The sequence below is a fragment of the Sus scrofa genome, chromosome 14, assembly GCF_000003025.6.
Source record: "Sus scrofa isolate TJ Tabasco breed Duroc chromosome 14, Sscrofa11.1, whole genome shotgun sequence".
Lineage (NCBI taxonomy): Eukaryota > Metazoa > Chordata > Mammalia > Artiodactyla > Suidae > Sus > Sus scrofa.
The window spans coordinates 100,321,500-100,344,267 of NC_010456.5; the positions used below are offsets into that span (position 1 = coordinate 100,321,500).

The following is a 22,768-nucleotide window of genomic DNA, read 5'->3' on the forward strand; positions in this document are numbered from 1 at the left end:
CATAGTTCTCAGTGCTACATAGCAGGATCTCATTGTCAATTCATTCCAAAAGCAATAGTTTACATCCGTTAACCTCAAGCTCCCAATCCTTCCCACTCCCTCCCCCACCCCCGGGCAACCACAAGTCTATTCTCCAAGTCCATGATTTTCTTTTCTGTGGAAAGGTTCATTTGTGGTGTTGAATCGTAATTTCTTTTTGCTCCAGGTTTACTGAAGTATAATAGACAAATAAAAATTGTATATGTCTAAGACGTACAACTTGATGTTTTGACATATGCATACATTACAAAATAATCACCATAATTAAGGTAATCAATAAGATCTGCTTTCTTAGCAAATTTCAAGAATATAACATTATTAAATATAGTGATGTTGTTATACATTAGATCCTAGAATTGACTTATTATACATAACAGAAACTTTGCGTCCTTTGACCAACATCCCCTTATTTCCCCTCCCACCAGCCCCTGGCAATCACCATTTTACTCTATGCATTTGACTATTTTTGATTCCACATGTAAGTGAGATCTTGCACTATTTGTCTTTCCATAGCTGATAATCTCGAAATAGGCAGAAAAGATTTTTGAGTGACTGAAACAGATAGCATGCAGTGCAAACACTGAAGCACAGACTTGGGTGTTCAATCAAAGCTTTTAATCTCCTCCCTTAGATGGAATTTTAACAAGTTGGATGATTTGATTTGTCAGTGAAACACTAAGGGAGGAAGAAAACTGCTAGGTCCCTCTTTATTAGTGATTTTAGAATGTGACAACTAATAGCCTGAAATCAAGGGATGCTGTAGAAACACTCAAAAACCAGACAGGGCTAGGGAAAAGCCTGGCAGTCTGGGGTCACTTAGTAGAGGGCAAATAACTTTGTGGCTCTCAATAGTCCCTGAGGGTGCCAGCTATGTTTTCCTGCAATCATTAATGCTCATGATGATTGACTCCAAATTCAAGAACCCATTCTAACATGCACAAAATATTAATTGTTGGCATTTATTGAATGTTCATTGCATACCAAATGCTTTACATGCACACCCCGATTAATTCATACCACACCTATGAGGTAGTTACTACTATTCTCATTTTATAGAGAGAAAGTTGAGATTCAGAAAGACCGTTACTTGCCCAAGGACAAAAAGCTAGGAGGTGAAGAAACATTCAAACAGAGAAGAATTCCAGAAGTCCAGAACTCACCCTCCCAACCCCTTCAGAAACAATTCCATAAAGACTTAAGTAAAACAAAACAAAAGTGTCTGACAGTAATCTGAAAAACAACACATAAATGGGACAATTCACTTTCATTTATATGTGTTCATACACACACACACATACACACACATATACGTGTTTCTGTGTATAATTTATACATACCCACATATATAAATCTCCATTTGTAGCAAAGTTTGATACAGTCCAGCTGACATCCCTATATAGATAAACCCTGGTATGATTAAACATTACACAAGTGTTAAGCAGGAGGTAGCTTAAGGGAAAAAGTTCTGCCCAAGGGTGATCTGGTAATTTATCGGTGCTGTGTAATTTCATTTGATGAGTGGTAAATGCCAGATGCCAGATCACATGGCTGGAAAACTGGGCCACTGATTAGCCAGTCTGCAGTTTGTATGAAATCAATCTTGCTGCATTTAGGTGGATTCGCTCATTTTGCAATTACCCAATGAGGAAAATATGAAAACATGAAGGGTGTGTTGGCAAGCTCCTTCACCCATGCGAAGCAGAGAGCCTTGCAGTGGAGAAGCACATAATTGTCAAAGCCACAATCTCTCACAATAATGCAGCCTTTGGCTATGCTTCCAGCCACAGTGAAGAACCACAGCTCAATGACTATGTTTAAGAGAGATGTCAGGGCTCAAACAACCCCTTGGAAATCCAGGATGCTTGGGCTCACATGTGTGCCAGGGTAGGTCAGAAAGAACTCACACTGCAGAAGCCGATGCTCTAGGGTCACTAACGTAATGTTTCTATACACTTAGGCGATGACTGTACTGGATGAATAAATTCAAAGCAGAAAAAGCAGTTTTACACCTAAGCTATTTAAACCCATGTGTGTTTTGTGACTCCTCTCCACCTGCAAAAGGAAATGCAAACTCCTCAGCTCCACATTCAAGGCCCTTCATAAGCAGAATCTTACCTCCATCCAAAGCCTCTCCTTTTGCTGTTTCTCTCAGTTTTGCCAGATGTCTTATCTACATTCAAACTAAGGTTCTTCAAGCACATCCTTCTTTGATGTGCTTCTGTGACTTTGACCAGTCATTCTGCATGGTGATGTTGTATTGTTCTCTTTTTTCTGCCAGGTAAATCGCTCATCCTTCAAGAACTAGCACAAATGTCACCTGCTCAGAGGTCTTCTTGCTCTGCCAGGCAGGGTAAGTGCCTTTTCAGCATGTTATTTATATCTATTATGTTACTTGCTATTTTGCACTGTAATTATGTCCATGCCTATCTCCCTTCCTAGATTACACACTCCTAAAAGTGGGGACTGTGATGTACTAATCTTTGTATCCAAGGCTGAAATGATGCTGAGCTCATATTAAGTATGCAATAAATGTTTGAGTTTTTAAAAAAGAGAGAATATTGTACACAGAGTTGACCAAATGAAGGCCATCATAGAGAACCAGTTACACAAAAAGTGTTATTCAGAGGCTCCCCCAGAGCTGGCAGAAACTCAAATGGAGAAGCTATTATATTTAGAAGGCTCTTGGTAATGATAAATAGCTCTGTAAACTGCTGTATGTGAATACATATGTCATATATTAAACTAAGCTACATAAAGTCATTGATTCTGTAGGTTAGAAATGGTAAAATACTGTCAGTTTTTATATGATTTAAGCTAACAGTTTCTTTTTATCATGATTATTAATTACGAAAATTCACACACGAAAAGTCCATTTAGCATGAGAATAAAATTAAAGATAAAATTTTTATTTTAAAGGAAAGAGGGAGGGGAGTTCCCATTGTGGCGCAGCAGAAACAAATCCAACTAGGAACCATGAGGTTGCGGGTTTGATCCCTGGCCTTGCTCAGTGGGTTGGGGATCCGGCATTGCCGTGAGCTGTGGTATAGGTCGCAGATGCAGCTCGGATCTGGCATTGCTGTGACTTTGGCATAGGCCGGGGGCTACAGCTCCGATTAGACCCCTAGCCTGTGAACCTTCACATGCCGCGGGTGCGGCCCTAAAAAGGACAAAAGACAATAAATAAATACATACATAAATAAATAAATAAATAAAAGAGGAAGGCAGACAAGTAGGCTAATGGGTATTTCCACAAAATTTTAGTTGTAAATTAGCAAAAGAATTCAGGGACACACATGACAATGTGCCTTCTTTTTTCCAAACCTATGTTGACAGCTCAAGCTTGTCCTTAGGTTGTCAGACATATATCCATAGAATAATCTCATTGGTTTGGCCTACAGAGTGGCTGTATTTTATGGTAACCAGTTCTACCTGGCCGTCTAGACCATGATTTGGTTACCTAAAACCAACCTTTCTGAAATATGGCACTAGGTCATGTTCAAGTGAGATAGGCAAGAATTAAGGTCTAAACCTAGAAGTGTTTGAGAGAATATGAGAGAACTTAGACAACCTATGGACAATCAGGTTCTTGCTGGGGCTGGTATGGATATAAATTTTATCACATTTCATTGAATCCAAGGCACTATCAATTGGAAGAGGCACCAATATTTTATGTGTCAGCATGACATAAAGCTTTTATAGTTACTAGAGAAGCTCTTTTAGACTTATCTACAGGAAGATCTTTTGTAAACATAAAAAGGAAATAAAAGAGGAATAGATAGGTTGGCCTCACATTCCGAGTTTGACTTCTGTGCAGCACTCTTTCACTCAGAGTGTTTGTGTCCATGGCCTTCTCCACACAGTCTGTTCTCTGCTGCCTTGAGCACTGGCAATGCAGCCTTTCTTATAAGCGCTCACCACTGAATTGTTCTCTCTTGGGTTTTCCCTCAAGTCACTGACACCTATTCTTCATGTTCTGATTATGCACTTTCTCCTTAGTGGGAAGGAAAGGTTTTTGGCAGCAACCAAGGCTCAGACTGTTTTCTCAAATGGTCCTTAAACATTTGTTAATTTAAATATCAAGGGAATGCAGTGGTGATTCCACTGTTAGACCACTAAAAATCACCAAGACCACATTCTGAATGTCTCCTGGTACATACTGAATTGACTGTATCTTCAATTGATGAAATACAGCAAATATTTAATACAGTAAGAGGAGAAGTATGGTGAAAACCAAGTAGTTAGTAAATGCATAACAAGTGCAAAAACACTGAGCGGCAGGATCCATTAGGCAGGACCTTTTCGGGCACGCAGCATCTTGGTGTCAGGATTTCCAAGGTCTTCAGCATTGCTTGTTTAAACCCTCCATTTGCTCATTTCACCCAAATGAGCAGCCTCAGGTGAAACTGACAGAGATAGACTGGTTATCACAGAATCGATTTGTTCATTTACAAAGGTAAATGTACCGATTCCAGAACCGAATCTGGTTGTCTTCCCAGACCATTCATCTTAGTAGGCAAATTTCCTCAACTCTATCATAGATTATAAGGGTGACACATGTGCAGCAACTTCTGACAGACATCACTAATCAATTGTGGCATTCTTTTCCACTGAGCCCAGAAGTGGCCTCAGCATCCTTCTCACTTCAATGCTTTAGGCAGCCACTAACTGTCAATTGGAGTTGGCACTCGAGAGGAATCCTATATATCAATTTTGGATTAAAAAGACTGCAGAGCAAACACATAATTAGAAAAAGGGAATTAAATATTCTTTACTGTTTTCTTGTCTTCTTTTCCCATTTAGCCAGGGTAGTCTGATGCAATGCCTTTGTTCAAAGCAGAGCTATTTCAATGCCAAGAATTAGGATCACATTGGGAGCCATTTCCTTTAATGACACTGGAAGCTCAATTCCAATTCCTTCTAATAACCTACTAGTAACCTCCTTCCAGACCACTGCCCTTCCGTGGGTCACACTGGAGCTCTGACTGCCGTGTACAAATAAAGTACAGATATTTTGGTTATACCTGTAGTTCTACAAAGCCATGCATTACAAGTATTAGGGCTTGTGGGAAAATAGAGCTGGTGCAGAGAGCTCAAAACTGAAAGAATTTTGAAAGCACTAACAAAAATGATGCTGTTAGTGATTAGCAAGATTAACATTCTCCCAGCCTCTGAATCTGGCAACATCTTTGCAGCCTAAACTCTGGGGCTTATGCTTCCTTTTTTGAGAGGTAGGTCCTAGGGGGAATTTGTTTCTAAAGGAGACCAATTTGATCAAAATTAAAAATATCCAGGATATAGCCTTCTTCATAAGCCCATCATTTTACCAAAGGAGAAGTGTCTTTGTGGTTTTTTTCATCAGCACTTGAACTTCTGCTGAAGAGCCTAACATGGTGGAAAACCCAGCAGTTCTTAAAGCTGTGGCAGCAGCCATTATTTGCACTAAAGGAAGATATCTCTGGAGATTTTAGTTTTTTTCTTAAGAGTTTCATATTTGCTAAGGATTCCTGTTTGCTTGTGAGAAGACACAAACATGTATGAAACCAATACGATTCCCCTGTTGTACTACTGATCTCCGATTTCTCAATTGCATTTGAAAGAATTCACATTAAAAAAAACCCCTCTGGTGTTATAAAAGACTGTAGGTAACTTTATTACTTTCTTATGTTACTCTACATTCCTAAGGGTCACTTTATTTAAACTTGGGTATGCCTGAGTCTTGACAGCAGATGGAGGTGTCTAAATCACCACGTGTGCGTTTGATACACATACTACATCTTTTAAATTGATTTTTAATAAATTACAGTGTCTGAGGGTGACTCTTTCCTTAAACCATCCCTGGATTTCATGGAAATCTTACTGTCTCCTAGTTGCACACTAACTTAATTGGGGCAAACTCTGAGTAATAATATCTTTGTGTTGGCATTTCCTCTGCCCATTGTGTGTGTGAGGTACTGACCACACTGGCAATATGAATAGCTAGGAGGGCTGAGATGGTATGGAGCTGATTCATACATTTCCTCACTTCCTCTACTCTGCTGCCAGTGTAAACCTGAACCCATGCCATGGTACATAAACAGCAGAAATTGAATATTTGGTTAACTTATTCTTTTATAGCCCCTATGCAAAGCTCAAAGGTAGTGGTTCCCCAAAGTCAATCTATGGTAAGAAGAGAAAAAACAAGGAGAAGTATGAGCTTTTTCATAGAGCTAAATGTATTCTATTTATAAATTGTTATGAGGTGATAGCTTTGCTATATATTTGGGGGGGTTCTTCTCTTTATTAAATTCTTGTAGCTAGGTTTTGTTTTTAAATTCTTAATTGCAGACCAGGAAGATAGAAATAAAATATTGGTTCCCAAAACATTTAAAGGGATTTTACTGGTCCATGAAATAAAAATGCTTGGAACCACTGCTCTGGGGTGAGGTGCTTGATGTGGGTCAGAGCAGAGCCTCTGTCAGTCTAAGGAATGTTTCCCATAAAGAGGAGGTTGGGGGGCAGCAAAAGTTGGCTTTGAAAAACCATCAGTAATCTCAAGTAACACTAAACAACCCTAGTTTGGACTTGGTGAGTGGATGAGTAATTTTAAAAAATGGCATAAAATCTTTTCCCCAGAAAGTTGCACACAACTTCCCTGTTATACAAATATTAATCTAGATAAACCTAGAATCTGGGGTAACACATTCTTTGTTTACCTGAAGCTAAATTTTCTGGTAGTAACCATAAATGGTATGGCGAAAAATGGAGATTGGGGGAAAAGACTTAATCAAATGTGGAATAAATACCTACCTTCATATTACAAGTACCACAAGGGTAAATGTAGTTTATATTGATTCTCTTTTTATAGCTCCCTATTCTTACCATATTCCCAAGGCACTGATTATAAGCATCGATCATATGCCTATTTATCAAAACAGGGAGAAATGTAAATAAATGAAGGAGAGACCATAACTTATGTTGATGTCCATGGAAATGTTTGTTTACACATTTATACGTGGGGAACTAGTCCAGGCACTCTGACGAAGATGAGACTTCAGTGTTATGTCAAATAGTGAAAAATTGCTGTTGACCCACAGTAAATTTCTATCATACAGGAAAGGGAGAGCTGAGAAATGAAAGTTGAATATAGACTTTTTTTTAACAGTACAAAATGTTTTCTATTAGCCAAATTAAAAATCTAATGTTTGCATCCTTTTTTCTTATTTTTTTAAAGTCCTTCTGGGGTTTGATGAAAAGGCAATAAAATATTGTTGATTTTTCTACACTTAATTCACCAACTTGCAATTTGGTAAGAGATATTTGATGTTTAAAAGTCTTTTGAGTCCTTAGGAATAGAAAGCTATGGAGGCTGTGTTTTATTCATTTTTGTATTTCTAGCATCTATTACTCCATTATACATGATTTGTGTTGAATAAATGTTTGCTCAAAGGATGCAGGCATGTGGGCCAACAAAAAATTAATTCAAAATAATTTCCCTTGGTTTCTTGGTCCCTGAATTTTTCTTTTTCCTTCTGAATGACCATGTTACTAACCACTTTCTATGTCATCACACCTCACCATTCTAACCCAGTTCTTGAGCAACTTCATTGTCCAGGAGACAGCTATCTGGTTCCCATGATCCTTGCATTGACATTTATGTTATCACTTCCGGAAAACTGAAATTTTTTTTTTTTTTTTTTTTTTTGCCATTTCTTGGGCCACTCCCGCATATGGAGGTTCCCAAGCTAGGGGTCGAATCAGAGCTATAGCTGCCGGCCTATGCCAGAGCCACAGCAATGCGGGATCTGAGCCGTGTCTGTGACCTACACCACAGCTCACGGCAACGCCAGATTTTTAACCCACTGAGCGAGGCCGGGGATCAAACCCGCAAACTCATGGTTCCTAGTCGGATTCGTTAACAACTGAGCCACGACGGGAACTCCCTGGAAAGCTGAATTCTTTGCCTCTAGCTCACCTTCTGTAGAGTCCAGGCAAAGGCACTAGGAATATCTGAAAAGGTCTGAATTTCAAATAGGTAGTAAAGATGGTTTCTTTATCCAGATAATTCACACTCATCTCATAAAATGCCACTGTAAAGAATACCTTGTAAAGGGTATAAAAACGAACTAGATGAATGTATACATGTGAATGTCTGTGCATGTGTATAATGGGATATACAGATGTTTGCCTTCATTTCAAAATATGGAGACCATAGTGACATAGGCCATATTTCCACAGTTTATAGCTAAACTGAAGTGAACCTACACATACATGTAGTCTACATAACTCTTTAAATATTTTTTTCCCCCTTGGAGATAGTAAATACATTCTTGAAAGCTATAGATGTTACAGAGGAAAAAAAAATTTTTTTTCTGGGTGACCTAGCCAATTCACATCTATACCTTTTAAAAATTCTTTCTTAGAAGAAGCAATTCTCTATGTGCAGATTTTTGTGGCACAGCCAGAAATCATAGACATATGGAATATATTTGTTATATCCTTAAGAAAAGTGTTGATAAGGATTATTTCTTAACCACATACTGTATATTACTGAATATCAGCGATATTCAGAACTGGGATAATAATGACAAATTCAGGGTGCTGATGATAGCATTTAATCTATTTTTTGGGGGTATATTTCGTTAAAAATATTGTACCAATTTTGGCCACTGGTGTTTAACAATAGACATATTACACTGGTGTTTGAGAGGCCACTAGGCCTCTCCATCCTATATTATCTTATGTTACAGGCTGTTCATGAAGAGCTTTATCAACACATGGGTGCTTTCCTACAGAGATGGTACATTTTTAATTGGTTCTTATGTGTTATGTGCATCATCTTATCTTGCCTCTGTTCTACTCATCTCTCCAGTGTTCTATTATATTTAATGGTGATTTCATAAACCTGTTTCTTTGTTGTGCTTTAGGGAAAGGTTTGCTTGTATTTTAGCCTTCTGGCTACAGAGCTCTGTATCTGGTACACAAAGAGCTGCTGTAAAATTACTATTGGTTGGAATACACTAGGTGTGAAGAAAGTGATGTGGTTTGGTCAATTCTCAGTAGAGCTTTTCTCTTTATGGGTATTTGTCTATTCTATTTTAATAAACCATTGGGTAGATGCAGGCAGAATGTGCCACAAATCAATTATATGATCCATGAAGCAGCTTTAGTGGGCACGAACTGCAAAGGACATACTTTGCTGAAATTGTATATTCAATTGCTGAAGTCTACACTGAATCCTTTTAGACCTAGTCTATCTTTTAAAGTCCTGAAAACACTAGAGCAGTCTATTTTGATGAGGACTTGTTCAGAACAAGCACACAATAAAGAATGAGATACTGTTTTCTCTAGTACTGTGGCACTAATAATGGAAAAAAAACATAGTCATATTACATTTCCCTTTAGAGTTTTTAATTTAATAGAAAATTGCTCTGTCCTTCAGCAAGTTTGAGCATATTTATTCATTAACTTCTCAAATATTTGTTGTGTTCCTAGTAGTTGCTGAACACCGTGTAAGGTGTGAGGATATAGAAACCAATTCCCAGTTACAAGGTGACTCAGCAGAATTGAATCCTTTGGTTTTTATCTAAATATAAATGTTGCCCCACGGTATCCAACTGCTTGGGCTTCCAGGATACAGAGGGTCAAAAATATTTTTGATTTGGAGTCTATAGATAAAATCATCTTTCCTACTCAACTGAGCCTCGTCAAGACTTCTGTCCTATTTAACAGCTGTTAATTTCCCACTAACTCAATCCTTTTTCATTCCTTCTCTCATTCCCTTGCCCTTCTCTTTCTTGATGACCCAGAAACATGGCCATTATTTCTTTCTGGTTCTCATTCATGTTGAACAGACAAAATAGCTTTTTGTTTGGGTTGTGCACTTATGCAAAAAGATTGCAGCCATTTTGGTCTTCAGGTCTAGAAACAACCTTCTCTTTGGTTTTAATACTGTGAAAATAAAAGGGTCAATGCTTGGAATTCCCATTTGTGGCTCAGTGGTAACCAGCCCAACTAGTGTCCATGAGGATGCAGGTTCAATCCCTGGCCTCACTCATTGGGTTAAAAATGCCTCAGGGGGCATTGCCGTGAGCTGTGGTGTAGGTTGCAGACATGGCTTGGATCTGGCATTGCTGTGGCAGTTTCGATTCACCCTAGCCTGGGAACTTCCAGAAGCCACATGCACAGCCTTAAAAAGACCAGGAAAAAAAAAAAAAAAGTCAATGCTTGTGCTCCTCAGATAATAATGGAGGGAAAAAAAAAACAAGTGTTTTTTTTTGTTGTTGTTTTTGTTTTGGCTGCACCTGTGTCCAGAGAGCAAACCTACATGACAGCAGTGACAACACCGTATCCTTAACCCACTGCACCACCTGGGAACTCTAAGCAAGTAGTTTTTAAAGTCAGCTTAATTGAGGTATGATTTATATACAGTAAAATTCACCCTTTTTTATGTGTACTGTTCTATAAATTTGGACAATGTATACAGTTGTATAACTACTACTATAAAGCAATATAGAAAAGTTCCCATTAGCTGCCCCCTCCCAAATTCCCTTCTGCCCCTTTGTAGTTTACCCCATTCTCTCAGTTACAGCCCCTGGCAACAGTGTTCTGTCCCTGCAGCTTTGTCTATTCCAGAAAGTGTTTAGCTTCTTTCACGTAGATAATGCTTCTGAGATTCACTCATGCTATTGCAAATGTCAACACTTTGTTCCATTTTAATTACAGAGTAGTTTTGTATTTATGGATGTATGATACTCTGTCCATTTACCAGGTGGTTAATATTTGGGATATTTCCAGTTTGGGGCTATTATTAATAAAGTTGCCATGGATATTTGCACTTAGGCTTTGATGTGGATGTATGGCTTCATTTCTCTTGGGCAAATTCCTAAGAGTGGGATTGCTAGGTCATAGGGTAAGTGTATATTTAACTTGGTAAGAAACTGTGAAACTGTTTTCCTAAGGGGCTATGCCATGCTGCACTCCCACGGTGATATGTGAGAATTCCAGTTGCTTCATATTCCCACCAGAATTTGGTTATCTTCAGAGATTTTGATTTGAACCATTCTAGTAGGTGTGTCACAGTATCTCACTGTCCTTTTAATTTGCATTTCCCCAATGAACAATGATGTCCAGCATATTTTTGTGTGCTTGTTTGCCATCCGCATCTTTTTGGGGGTGGGGGAGTGGAAATACACATAACATGAAATTTAGCTTTAGTAATTGCCATAGCAAACATTTATCTGCTTTCTGCCTCTGTGAATTTGTCTATTCTGGACATTTCACATAAATGGAATCATTCAAGATGAGGCCTTTATGGTTGGCGTCTTCGCATAATGTTTTCAAGTTTCATCCATGCTGTAGCATGTACCAACCTCACTGCTTTTATGGCTGAATGATATTCCATTTATGGGTATACCATTTTGTTTATCCATTCATCAGTTGATGGATATTTGGGTTGCTTCTACCTTTGACTATTGTGAATAATGCTGCTATGAACATATGTATGCATAGTTTTATTTGAATGTATGTTGTCAATTCTTTAGGTATGTATCTAGAATTAGAATAGCTTGGTCATTTTGTAATACTGTTTCTTTTATTGAGGAATGCCAAACTGTTTTCCACAGTGGCTAAACCAGTTTATATTCTCACCAGCAAGGTATGAACATTCCAATTTCTCTACATCCTCACCAGCACTTCTTTTTCTTTTTTTAAAATCTTAATTACAGCCATCCTAGTTGAGGTGAAATGGTATCTCATTTGGTTTTAGTTTCCATTTCTCTAATGACTAATAATGTTGGGCATCTTTTCATGTGCCTGTTGGTCATCTATATTTCCTTTTTGGAGAAATGTCTATTCAAGTCCTTTGTCCAGTTTTAAATTGAACTGTTTGGCTTTTTGCTGTTGAGTTATAAGAGTTCTTTATATATTCTGGATAGTAGACCCTTATCAGATAAGTGATTCACAAATATTTTCTCCCATTTTACATGTTGTCTTTTCAGTTTCTTGCTAATTCTTTGATGCACACAAGGTTTGAATTTTGACAAAGCCCAAATTATCTATTTTTTTTTCTTGCTGCTTATGCTTTTGGTGCTGAGAAAACAGTGAAAAAAACAAGGTTATAAAGATTTACCCCTATTCTATGGTTTTATGATTATAGCTTGTATGTTTATGTTTTCGATCCAGTTTAGGTGAATTTTTGCAAGTGGTATGAGACAAGGGTCCAACTTTGTTCTTCTGTATATGGATATTTTGTTGTTACAGCACTTTTATTTTGAAGAGACTATTCTTTTCCCATTGAATGTTTTTGTAAATCTTGTCAGAAATCAACTCACCATAGGAATGGGTTTATTTCTAGGTTCTTGATTCTATTCCATTGATCTTGTATGTCTATTCTTATGTCATTATCACACTGTCTTGATTACGCTTTGTAGTAAGTTTGTACTTACGACTTACTTGTAGTGAGTTTGGAGGTAGCTTTGTAGTAAGTTTGGAAATCAGAAAGTGTGAGTCCTCCAACTTTGCTCTCTTTCAAGTTTGTTTTGGCTACTTGGGGTCCCTTGCAACTTCATATGAAGTTTTGGACCAGCTTTTCCATTTCTGCAAAGGCTACTGGGATGTTGATAGAATCTATAATAAATCTTTAGATCACTTTAGGTGATACTGCCATCTTTCAAATACTGAGTCCTGGGATCTATGAACATGGGATGTCTTCTCATTTATGTAAGTCTTCTTTATTTCTTTAAGCAATGCTTTGTAGTTTTCATTGTAGAACTCTTATACCTTCATGGTTAAATTCACACCTCTTCTTTAGTGAAGTGCTCTTTCAAATCTTTTGCCTAGTTTTAAATAATTGGGCCGTTTATTTTCTTATTACTGATCTGTGAGAGTTCTTTATATATTCTGGGTATCAGTCTTTTATCAGTTATGTTTTTGTAAACATTTTATTCAAATCTGTGGCTCATCTTTCATTGTCTTAACAGTGTCTTTCGAAGACATTGTTTTAATTTTGATCAAGCCTGATTTATCAATTTATTCTTTTTTTGTGTGCTTTTTGTAGCCTATCTAAAAAATACTTCACAAGCCAAAGATCATAAAGATTTTCCCCCTATGTTTTCAACTAGAATTTTTATAGTTTAAGGTTTTATATTTGTGTATACAGTGTGAAATGTGGACGTTTGAATCTAAAGTGGACATGTTCCAATTTCTATTTTGCTGCTTACTCCTTGCATCACGTTAGGCAAAGCATTCAACTTGAACCTCAGTTTTCTCATTTAAACAAAGATAGTAATATTTACTTCTTGACCTGTCAGAATTGTTGTGAGGATCAAATGAAAACAAGTAAAAAAGTACTTTCTAAAATCAGAGTATAAATGTTAACCATTATTATTTCTAACTGACAGCAGCAACAGAATGATGGTATAAGAATGTGTCATAACTGGAAGAAAGCCAGAGCTCAATTAACAGCAATAGAGTGACTGTTTGAAAGCACCAGCTTTTACATAGACCTATGTTTGAATTCCATTTTTGTCACTTCCTAGTGGAAGAAACTGACTTAGTGGGAAGAACTTCCCCAACTTTCTGACCTATAAAATAGAGACAGAATATAAATTCCACAGGGTGGAGATGAAGCAAGTTACATTCAAAGCCCAGTGAGCTACACAGAGTAGGGGATTAATAAATGGCATTTCTGAGAGAAAGAGAGGGCGAGAATGATTATGCATATATACACTATTTAATAAGATCATGATGTAGACTACCATGGTTGTTTATATGAATGCTATAACAGATGATGGCAAGATTAGGGTGAAAGGAAGAATGCACCTTGCACTCTTCTGCCTCTGGTAAAGTGTAATTGGAACATCATTCCCTTTGCCTCTCTGACTTCATCTTATAGGATTTAACTAAAGTGGCATGTTCTTTTGGGAAGCTGCTTATTGCCACTTTCACCTCAAATCTGTTCAGTGTTCACACAGTACTTCATTTACAACTTTCTTAGAACAAACTGCACCATATCATGATTATCTGCTTATTGGTCAGCCTTGCTGATTACATGGGAAAGTCCTTGAAGGAAAGAAGCAGTATTTGAGTCTTTAGAATCTAGTATAATCTCTGACACAGTAGGAGCTCACTAAATGTATGCTAAATGAAAAGATTAATATGTATGATTAATTTCTAATGTGGGTATGAATGGCCTTTGTTAAGTGAACTTTTTTAGTTCAGCTTGTTAGTTTTAGAGCATAATACTAATATCTACTGTAAATACGCCAAGTAGACTTCCCTTTATGGAATAGGGGCTATTTCTCTTAGGTTGTCCACACTCATATAATAACATCGATCATCCAGTTTTAAGTAGTAGTACTGGGTAAAGATGAATATACATTGCATTTGTTCAGGAAAAATGACAGACTTCTTTTTAAAGTTTTCTAGAAAGTAATGCTGTTCAAAATAATTAGTTCTTTTGAAAAAGTGTGAAGCTGACTACATGGTAGGGTAAGTTCCTGCTATGAGTACTTGAGAAAAAAATGATTTAATTAAATTCATATGTGTTAAGATGTTTACTAGCTCATACTATGTGGAATTTTATGAAAAGGAGAAATATCAGCCATACAAACTTCAATTAAACTGTGACTGAACATCCCTAATTCAATGATGAGAATTTCTTAGCTAATGATCTCATGCATATGTAGCTACCTCATAATAAAATGAAGCAACTGTTTACTTTGGTGCCAGTGACAAAGAGGTGAGAAATTACTCAATGGAATGCTTAGGAGTGACACCTGTTAGATTTCCGGCTGTTGGCAGACTGGGTCATGCCACGGTCCACTGATCCCAAAGGGTCTGTTTTGGCTCACCATAGGTTAACATAAACTTATGGCACATAGAGAAATGTGTTCTTAAGGCCATAATTTCATGCCAGGAAATGTTGACTCATGGCATAAATTGTGTTAAATTACCAAACACTGGAAAATGTGCAAGTGTTTAGAAATGAATGGCAAAAAGCTGAAAAATCTATAAGCTTTTAAAAAACCCAACTACAAGAGTTCTCTGTGCCCACAGGGATCCACTACTTTTATTTCACCTTGTTCTGATGTTAACAGTCTCTATGTATAACTACATGTCATAGCCCCTGGCATTGAGTCAGTCCTTCTGAAACATCTTTGTCCAGAACTATTTCTCTATGTGTAACAGAGAGAAAAGAAAGAGACTCTGAAAAGAGAAAAGAGTAAGAAGAAAGAAAAACTGGGACAGCATGTGGGCATGAAGAGAGGTAATCAAGAAAAGAAAGCAAGGGACACACAGAGATAATTTACTAAGAAAAGATCATGGAACCACCATAATCTACCATTTTTTCTCCTCCTCCTCCTCTTGCTACCCCTATTTAGTAATATTAGTTGAGAACCCGCTTTGTATTTGTGTTATAGTAAATGTTCTCTACCGTTTTCTCTCATTTCATTCCAATCACAACCTTATGAGGGAAGTTCAGTTGGACTATTTACCCCCTGAGGCTTAGACCTACAGTCTAGCTTGCTCAAAGGCACAGGGGGAAACTGAGGTTTGAAATGAACTAAGTCTGTCTGACTCCAAAGTCCAAGATCATAGTCACACCACGTTATTAAAAAGCCAGGAAATATAAGGCACAAATACGGGAGAAAAAAAATCTTAGTAACAGAATGACCAAAATACAATGATTTCATTGTAGAAATAAACTACAAAACAACACACCTAATGTACTTCATTTATTTATTTTTTATTAATGATTTTTTCCATTATAGCTGGTTTACAGTGTTCCATCAATTTTCTACTGTACAGCAAGGTGAACCACTCACACATACATATATACATTCTTTTTTCTCACATTATCATGCTCCATCGTAAGTGACTAGACATAGTTCCCAGTGCTCTACAGCAGGATCTCATTGCTTATCCATTCCAAATGCAATAGTCTGCATCTAGCAGCCCCCAGTTCCCAGTCCATCCCACCCCCTCCTCCTCCTCGGCAACCACTGGTCTGTTCTTCAAGTCCACTAGCTTCTTTTCTGTGGAAAGTTTTATTTGTGCTATATATTAGATTCCAGATATAAGTGATATCATATGGTATTTGCCTTTCTCTTTCTGACTTACTTCACTTAGTATGAGAGTTTCTAGTTCATCCATGTTGCTGCAAATGGCATTATTTTGTTCCTTTTTATGGCTAAATAGAGTATTCCATTGTGTATATGTACCACATCTTCTTAATCCATTCATCTATCGATGGATATCTAGGTTGTTTCCATTTCTTGGCTATCGTGAATAGTGCTGCAATGAACATATAAGTGCATCTGTCCTTTTCAAGGAAAGTTTTGTCCAGATTATTCCCAAGAGTGGGATTGCTGGGTCATATGGTAGTTCTATGTATAGTTTCCTGCGGTACCTCCATACTGTTTTCCATAGTGGTTGCACCAATTTACATTCCCACCAACAGCTTAGGAGGAAACACTTTTCTCCACACCCTCTCCAGCATTTGTCATCTGTGGACCTGTTAATGATGGCCATTCTGACTGGTGTGAGGTGGTATCTCATGGTCGTTTTGATTTGCATTTCTCTAATAATTAGTGATGTTGAGCATTTTTTCATGTGCTTGTTGGCCATCTGTATATCTTCTTTGGAGAAATATCTATTCAGGTCTTTGCCCATTTTTCCATTGGGTTATTGGCTTTTTTGCTGTCAAATTGTATAAGTTGTTTTTATATTTTCAAGATTAAGCCCTTGTCAGTTGCATCATTTGAAACTATTTTCTCCCACTCTGTGGGTTGTCTTTTTGGTTTTATGGTTTCCATTGCTGTGCAAAAGCTTGTCAGTTTGATTAGGTCCCATTGGTTTATTTTTATTTTTATTTCTGTTGCTTTGAAAGAACTGACCTGAGAAAACATTTGTGAGGTTGATGTCAGAGAATGTTTTGCCTGTGTTCTCTTCTAGGAGTGTGATGGTGTCTTTGTCTTATGTTTAAGTCTTTAAGCCATTTTGAGTTTATTTTTCTGTGTGGTGTGAGGGTGTGTTCCAGTTGCTATTTACATGTGGCTGTACAGGTTTCCCAGCACCACTTGCTGAAAAGACTTTTTTTCTCATTTTATGTTCTTGCCTCCTTTGTCAAAGATTAATTGATTATAGGTATCTGGGTTTATTTCTGGGTTCTCTATTCTGTTCCATTGGTCTGTATGTCTGTTTTGGTAGCAGTACCACACCATCTTGATGACTATGGCTTTGCAATATTGCCTGAAGTCTGGGAGAGTTATGCCTCCTGCTTGGTTTTTGTTCCTCAGGATTGTTTTGGCAATTCTGGGTCTTTTGTGGTTCCATATACATTTTTGGATTGTTTGTTCTAGTTCTGTGAAACATGTCATGGGTAATTGGATAGGGATTGCATTGAATCTGTAGATTGCTTTGGGTAGTATGGCCATTTTTACAATAGTAATTTTTCCAACCCAGGAGCATGGAATATCTTTCCATTTCTTTGAATACTCTTTAATTTCCTTGATTAATATTTTGTAGTTCTTAGCATATAAATCTTTCGCCTCCTTGGTCAGGTGTATTCCCAGGTATTTGATTTTTTTGGGTGCAATGTTAAAAGGTATTGTATTTTTGTATTCCTTTTCTAATATTTCATTATTAGTATACAGAACTGTGACTGATTATTAATATTAATCTTGTATCCTGCTACTTTGCTGAATTTGTTGATCAGTTCAAGTAGTTTTTGGGTTGAGTCCTTAGGGTTTTCTACATATAGTATCATGTTATCTGCATACAGTGCAATTTTACCTCTTCTCTTCCAATTTGGATACCTTTTATTTCTTATATTTGTCTGATTGCCGTGGCTAGGACTTCCAATACTATGTTGAATAACAGTGGTGAGAATTGGCATCCTTGTCTTGTTCCAGATTTTAGTGGAAATGCTTTCAGCTTTTCTCCATTGAGTATTATATTTGCTGTGCATTTGTCATAAATGGCTTTTATTATGTTAAGGTATGTTTCCTCTATATCAACCTTGGTAAGAGTTTTTATCTTGAATGGATGTTGGACTACGTCAAATATTTTTTCTGCATCTATTGAGATGATCCTGTGGTTTTTGACTTTTCTTTTGTTAATGTGGTGTATGATGTTGATTGATTTGCATATGTTGAACCGTCCTTGTGCACCTGGGATGAATTCCACTTCGTTGCGGTGTATGATCTTTTTAATATGTTGTTGGATTTGGCTGGCTAAAATTTTGATAAGAATTTTTGCATCTATATTCATCAAAGATATTGGCCCATAATTTTCTTTTTTGGTAGTATCTTTGTCTGGTTTTGGTATTAGGGCGATGGTGGCTTCATAGAATGTCTTTGGGTGTGTTCCTTCTTCTTCAAACTTTTAGAAAAGTTTAAGGAGGGTGGGTATAAGTTCCTCTTTGTATGTTTGGTAGAATTCTCCTGTGAAGCCATCTGGTCCTGGACTTTTATCTGTAGGGAGTGTTTTTATGACATGTTCAATTTCATTTCTAATGATTGGTCTGTTCAGTTGATCTACTTCTTAATTCAGTTTTGACTGCCTGTAAGTCTCTATAAAGTTGTTCATTTCTTCTAGGTTGTCAAATTTGTTGGAATACAATTGTTCATAGTATTGTCTTATGTTTTTTTGTATTTCTGCAGGAACTGTCGTGATTTCTCCTTTTTCATTTCTGATTTTGTTTATTTGAATTTTTTCTCTCCACTTTTTGTTGAGTCTGGCCAGAGGTTTGTCAATTTTGTTTACCTTTTCAAAGAACAAGCTCTTGGTTTCATTGATTTTTTTCTATTATTTTATTGATTTCCTCTCTGATCTTTATGATTTCCTTCCTTCTGCTGACTTTAGGTTTTGTTTGTTCTTCTTTTGCTAATTCATTTAGGTGGCAGGTTAAGTTGTCAATTTAAGATGTTTCTTCTTTTTTTAAGGAAGGCCTGTATCACTATGAATTTCCCTCTAAGCACTGCTTTTGTGGCATCCCATAGATTTTGAATGGTTGTGTGTTCATTATCATTTGTCTCCAGGTATTCTTTAATTTCCTTCTTGACTTCCTCATTGACCCATTGGTTTTTTAGTAGCATGTTGTTTAGTCTCCATGAGGTTAGTTTTTTCTCATTTTTTTTCCTGTGGTTGATTTCTAGTTTCATGACATTGTGGTCAGAGAAGATACTTGAAATAATTTGTATACTCTTAAATTTGTTGAGGTTAGTTTTGTGCCCCAGTATATGATCGATCTTTGAGAATGTTCCATGTGCACTTGAGAAGAATGTATATTCTGATTTTTTTAGATGTAATGTCCTGAAAATGTCAATTAAGTCTAACTTTTTTAGTATGTCATTTAGGGTCTCTGTTGCCTTATGATTTTTTTCTTTTGTCTTTTTTGCTATTTCTTGGGCCACTCCCATTGCATATGGAGGTTCCCAGGCTAGGGGTCGAATTGGAGCTGTAGCTGCCAGCCTACGCCAGAGCAACAGCAACTCAGGACCCGAGCCACGTCTGCAACCTACACCACAGCCCACGGCAACGCCAGATCCTCAACCCACTGAGCAAGGGCAGGGACCGAACCCACAACCTCATGGTTCCTAGTTGGATTCGTTAACCACTGCGCCATGATGGGAACTCCGCCTTATTAATTTTCTGTCTAGAGGATCTGTTCTTTGATGCAAGTGGGGTGTTAAAATCTCCTGCTATGATTGTATTCCCATCAATTTCTCCTTTTATGCATGTTAGTATTTGTTGGAGGATCTGGGAGCTCCTATATTAGGGACATATATATTGATGATTGTAATATACTCTTCTTGAATGGATCCTTTTACCATTAAATAGTGTCATTCTTTGTCTTTCTTTATGGCCTTCATTTTAAAGTCTATTTTGTCTGATATGAGTATTGCAACTCCTGCCTTCCTGTCTCGTCCATTGGCATGAAATATCTTTTCCATCCCCTCACTTTCAATCTATATGTGTCCTTTGCTCTAAAGTGAGTTTCTTATAGGCAGCAGATTGAAGGTTTTTGCTTGTTTATCCAATCTGGAACTCTGTATCTTTTGATTGGAGTATTCAGTCCATTGACATTTAAGGTGATTATTGATAGATATGTATTTATTGCCATTTTAAACCTTGTTTTCCAGTTGATTCTGTGTTTCTCCTTTTTCCCTTTCTTTTTTTTTGGTTGGATGGTTTCCATTTATTTTTATGCTTGTGTGCTTTTTAGTTTTTGTGAATGTAATGTTTGGTTTTGATTTGTGGCTGCCCTGTTTTTTAAGTATGTTAACCCCTTCCTGTATCTGCTTGCTTTAGCCTGATAGTCATATAGGCTGAAACACATTATTTATAAAAAAGAGTCTCAATTTTCTTACTTGCCTTCCCCACATTCTATGATTTTGAAGCCCCCCCTTTTTTTTAACATAGTCATGTTTGTCCTTTTCCTGTTCCTTGTGTTTATCATCACTTTTACAATAGTTTCTTTTTCCCCACTTTCAGAGCCATATGGTGACTTATTTAAGTGACTGCTTTCCAATTGTGGTTTCCTCCATGCTAATTCTTACTTAAAAAAAATTTTTTTTTTATTTAGAGAAGCCCTTTTAGTTTTTCTTTTAGAATGGGTTTAGTATTGCTGTACCCTTTTAGCTTTTGTTTGCTGGAGAAATTATTTATTTCCCCTTCTATTTTAAATGATATTCTTGCTGGATAGAGTATTCTAGGTGCAAATTTTTTCCTTTCAGAACTTTGACTATATCTTGCCACTCTCCTCTGGCCTACAGTGTTTTGGTAGAAAAATCAGATAAGCTGATAACCTTATGGGGATTCCCTTATAATTAACACTTCATTTTTCTCTTGCTGCCTTTATAATCCTGTCTTTAACTTTTGCCATTTTTATTATAATATGCCTTGGTGTGGGCCTATTTGGGTTCAACTTGTTTGGGACCCTTTGTGTTTCCTATATCTTGATATCAGTTTCCTTTAGATTTGGAAAATTTTTAGACATAATTTCTTGAAATATATTTTCAATCCCCTTTTCTTTTTCTTCTCCTTCTGGAATTCCTATTATGTGTAGATTGGCCTGCTTTACATTATTCCATAGATCTCTTATATTGCTTTCCTGTTTTTTCATTTGGTTTTCTGTCTGCTGAAGTGATTGGGTGATTTCCATTATTCTATCTTCCACATCACTAATTCGTTCCTCTGCTTTATTCATTCTGCTTTTTAATGCCTTTAGCTCAGTTTGCATCTCTGCAAATGAATTTTCTAATTTTTCTATATTCCTCCTTTTATTTTCTAGTTCCTTTCTAAAGTAATCTGGATTACCGTGCACATCCACTCTTAATTCCTTGATATTCAGCCTTAATTCTTCAGTATTTTCACTATCTCCCCTTTGAACTCAGTGTCTGTCAGACTGCAGAGGTCTGTTTCACTGTTTGCTGCTTCGGGTTCTTTTAACTGGGAATCGTTCCTGAGCTTCTTCGTCTTGCTTATGTTTTTCTTTTTCTGTGAGTTTAGGGAAACCAAACTATAGTCTTGGAAGGCTATTTCTACGCAAGAGCACCCCTTTGTATTTTTGGGGAGGGTTACTGTTTATTTTTGGCATGGAAGTTTGGACATTAGCTGTCTCTTTCTTCATTGTGAGCAGGCTATTATCCCCAGGGTGCTAGTGTGTTTTCAGGGAGGAGGCAATGGGTAGGGCTAGTAGTCAGTGCCTGGCTCCTGGGCCCAAATAGCAGCAATGACCTGAAGGAAAGTAGTGCAGGCTCCTCCTACTTGCAGGGCCCTGGGCAGTGGTAATGAGCCTTGGGCCAATTTACAAGGTGCCCAGAGCATTTGGCAGTGGCAGTGGCAGGGTGTGTGAGTTCCCAGGGGAGTGAGAGCAACAACAGCTAGTGTTCAATTGCCTTGCCCTTGTTCTGAGGTGATTGGGGCCACAAGTGGTGCCTGCTCACAGACTCCCAGTAGTGGGGGGCCATGCCCACCTCCAGAGTCAAAGATAACTGCAGTGGTTTGCCCCCACCACCTATAGACCATGCAAGAATCATCGTGTCCTGCTTAGCCCACATAGGAGTTGCTGTACAGGCTGCTCTTAGTTGTAGGGTCCTGGGAAGTAACAGTGATCAAGCATGTTGACACTGCTGAGAGCATTTGGAAGTGGTAGCAGCAGGGCAGATGTGCTCCCAGGGGTGGGAGAGCAACAACAGGTGATGTTTGGTCACAATGCCCTCCTCTGTGGTTCTCTCTGAGGTGATTGGGGCCACAAGTGGTGCCTGTTCACAGACTCCCAGGGGTGGGGGGCCATGCCCACCTCTAGAGTCAGAGATAACTGTGGTGATTTGCCCCCACCACTTGTAGACTATGCAAGAAGCACCCTGTCCTGTTTAGCCCACGCAGGAGTTGCTGCACAAGTTGCTCCTAGTTTCAGGGTCCTGGGAAGGGACAGTGATCAAGCATCTGGGTGCTTCCCAGAGCATTTGGCAGTGGCAGCAGCAGGGGGGTGTGTTCCCCCCGGGGTGAGAGCAACAACAGGTGATGCTTGGTTGCAGTGCCTTTTTTTTTTTTTTCCTGACCTCTGAGGTGACTGGGGCCACAGGTGGAGCCCACTCACAGGCCCCTAGTGGTGGCAGGCTATGCCTCCCTCCAGCCTCCAAGATGACTGCTGCTGTCTGTCCCTGCCACCTATAGATCATGCAAGAGGCACCATGTTGCCCTTAGTCCCCTGTGGCCCTTAGCCCACACAAGAGGTGCCCAG

General features: G+C 38.0%; 1 protein-coding gene across 7 annotated transcripts in view; it reads right to left on the reverse strand.

Moving 5' to 3' along the window:
* Positions 1-22,768, reverse strand: part of RNLS (renalase, FAD dependent amine oxidase) — a 292,362-nt gene that overhangs the window by 8,908 nt on the left and 260,686 nt on the right. Inside the window, exon 7 of one of the 7 annotated variants that reach the window (XM_013983527.2) lies at positions 109-210. The exons of the other annotated variants lie outside the window; for them this stretch is intronic. Within the exon in view, the coding sequence (XP_013838981.1) occupies positions 208-210 (3 nt within the window). The 3' untranslated portion in view covers positions 109-207. Of the gene's footprint in view, positions 1-108; positions 211-22,768 lie in introns of those variants that run through there. 7 annotated transcript variants of the gene reach the window in all.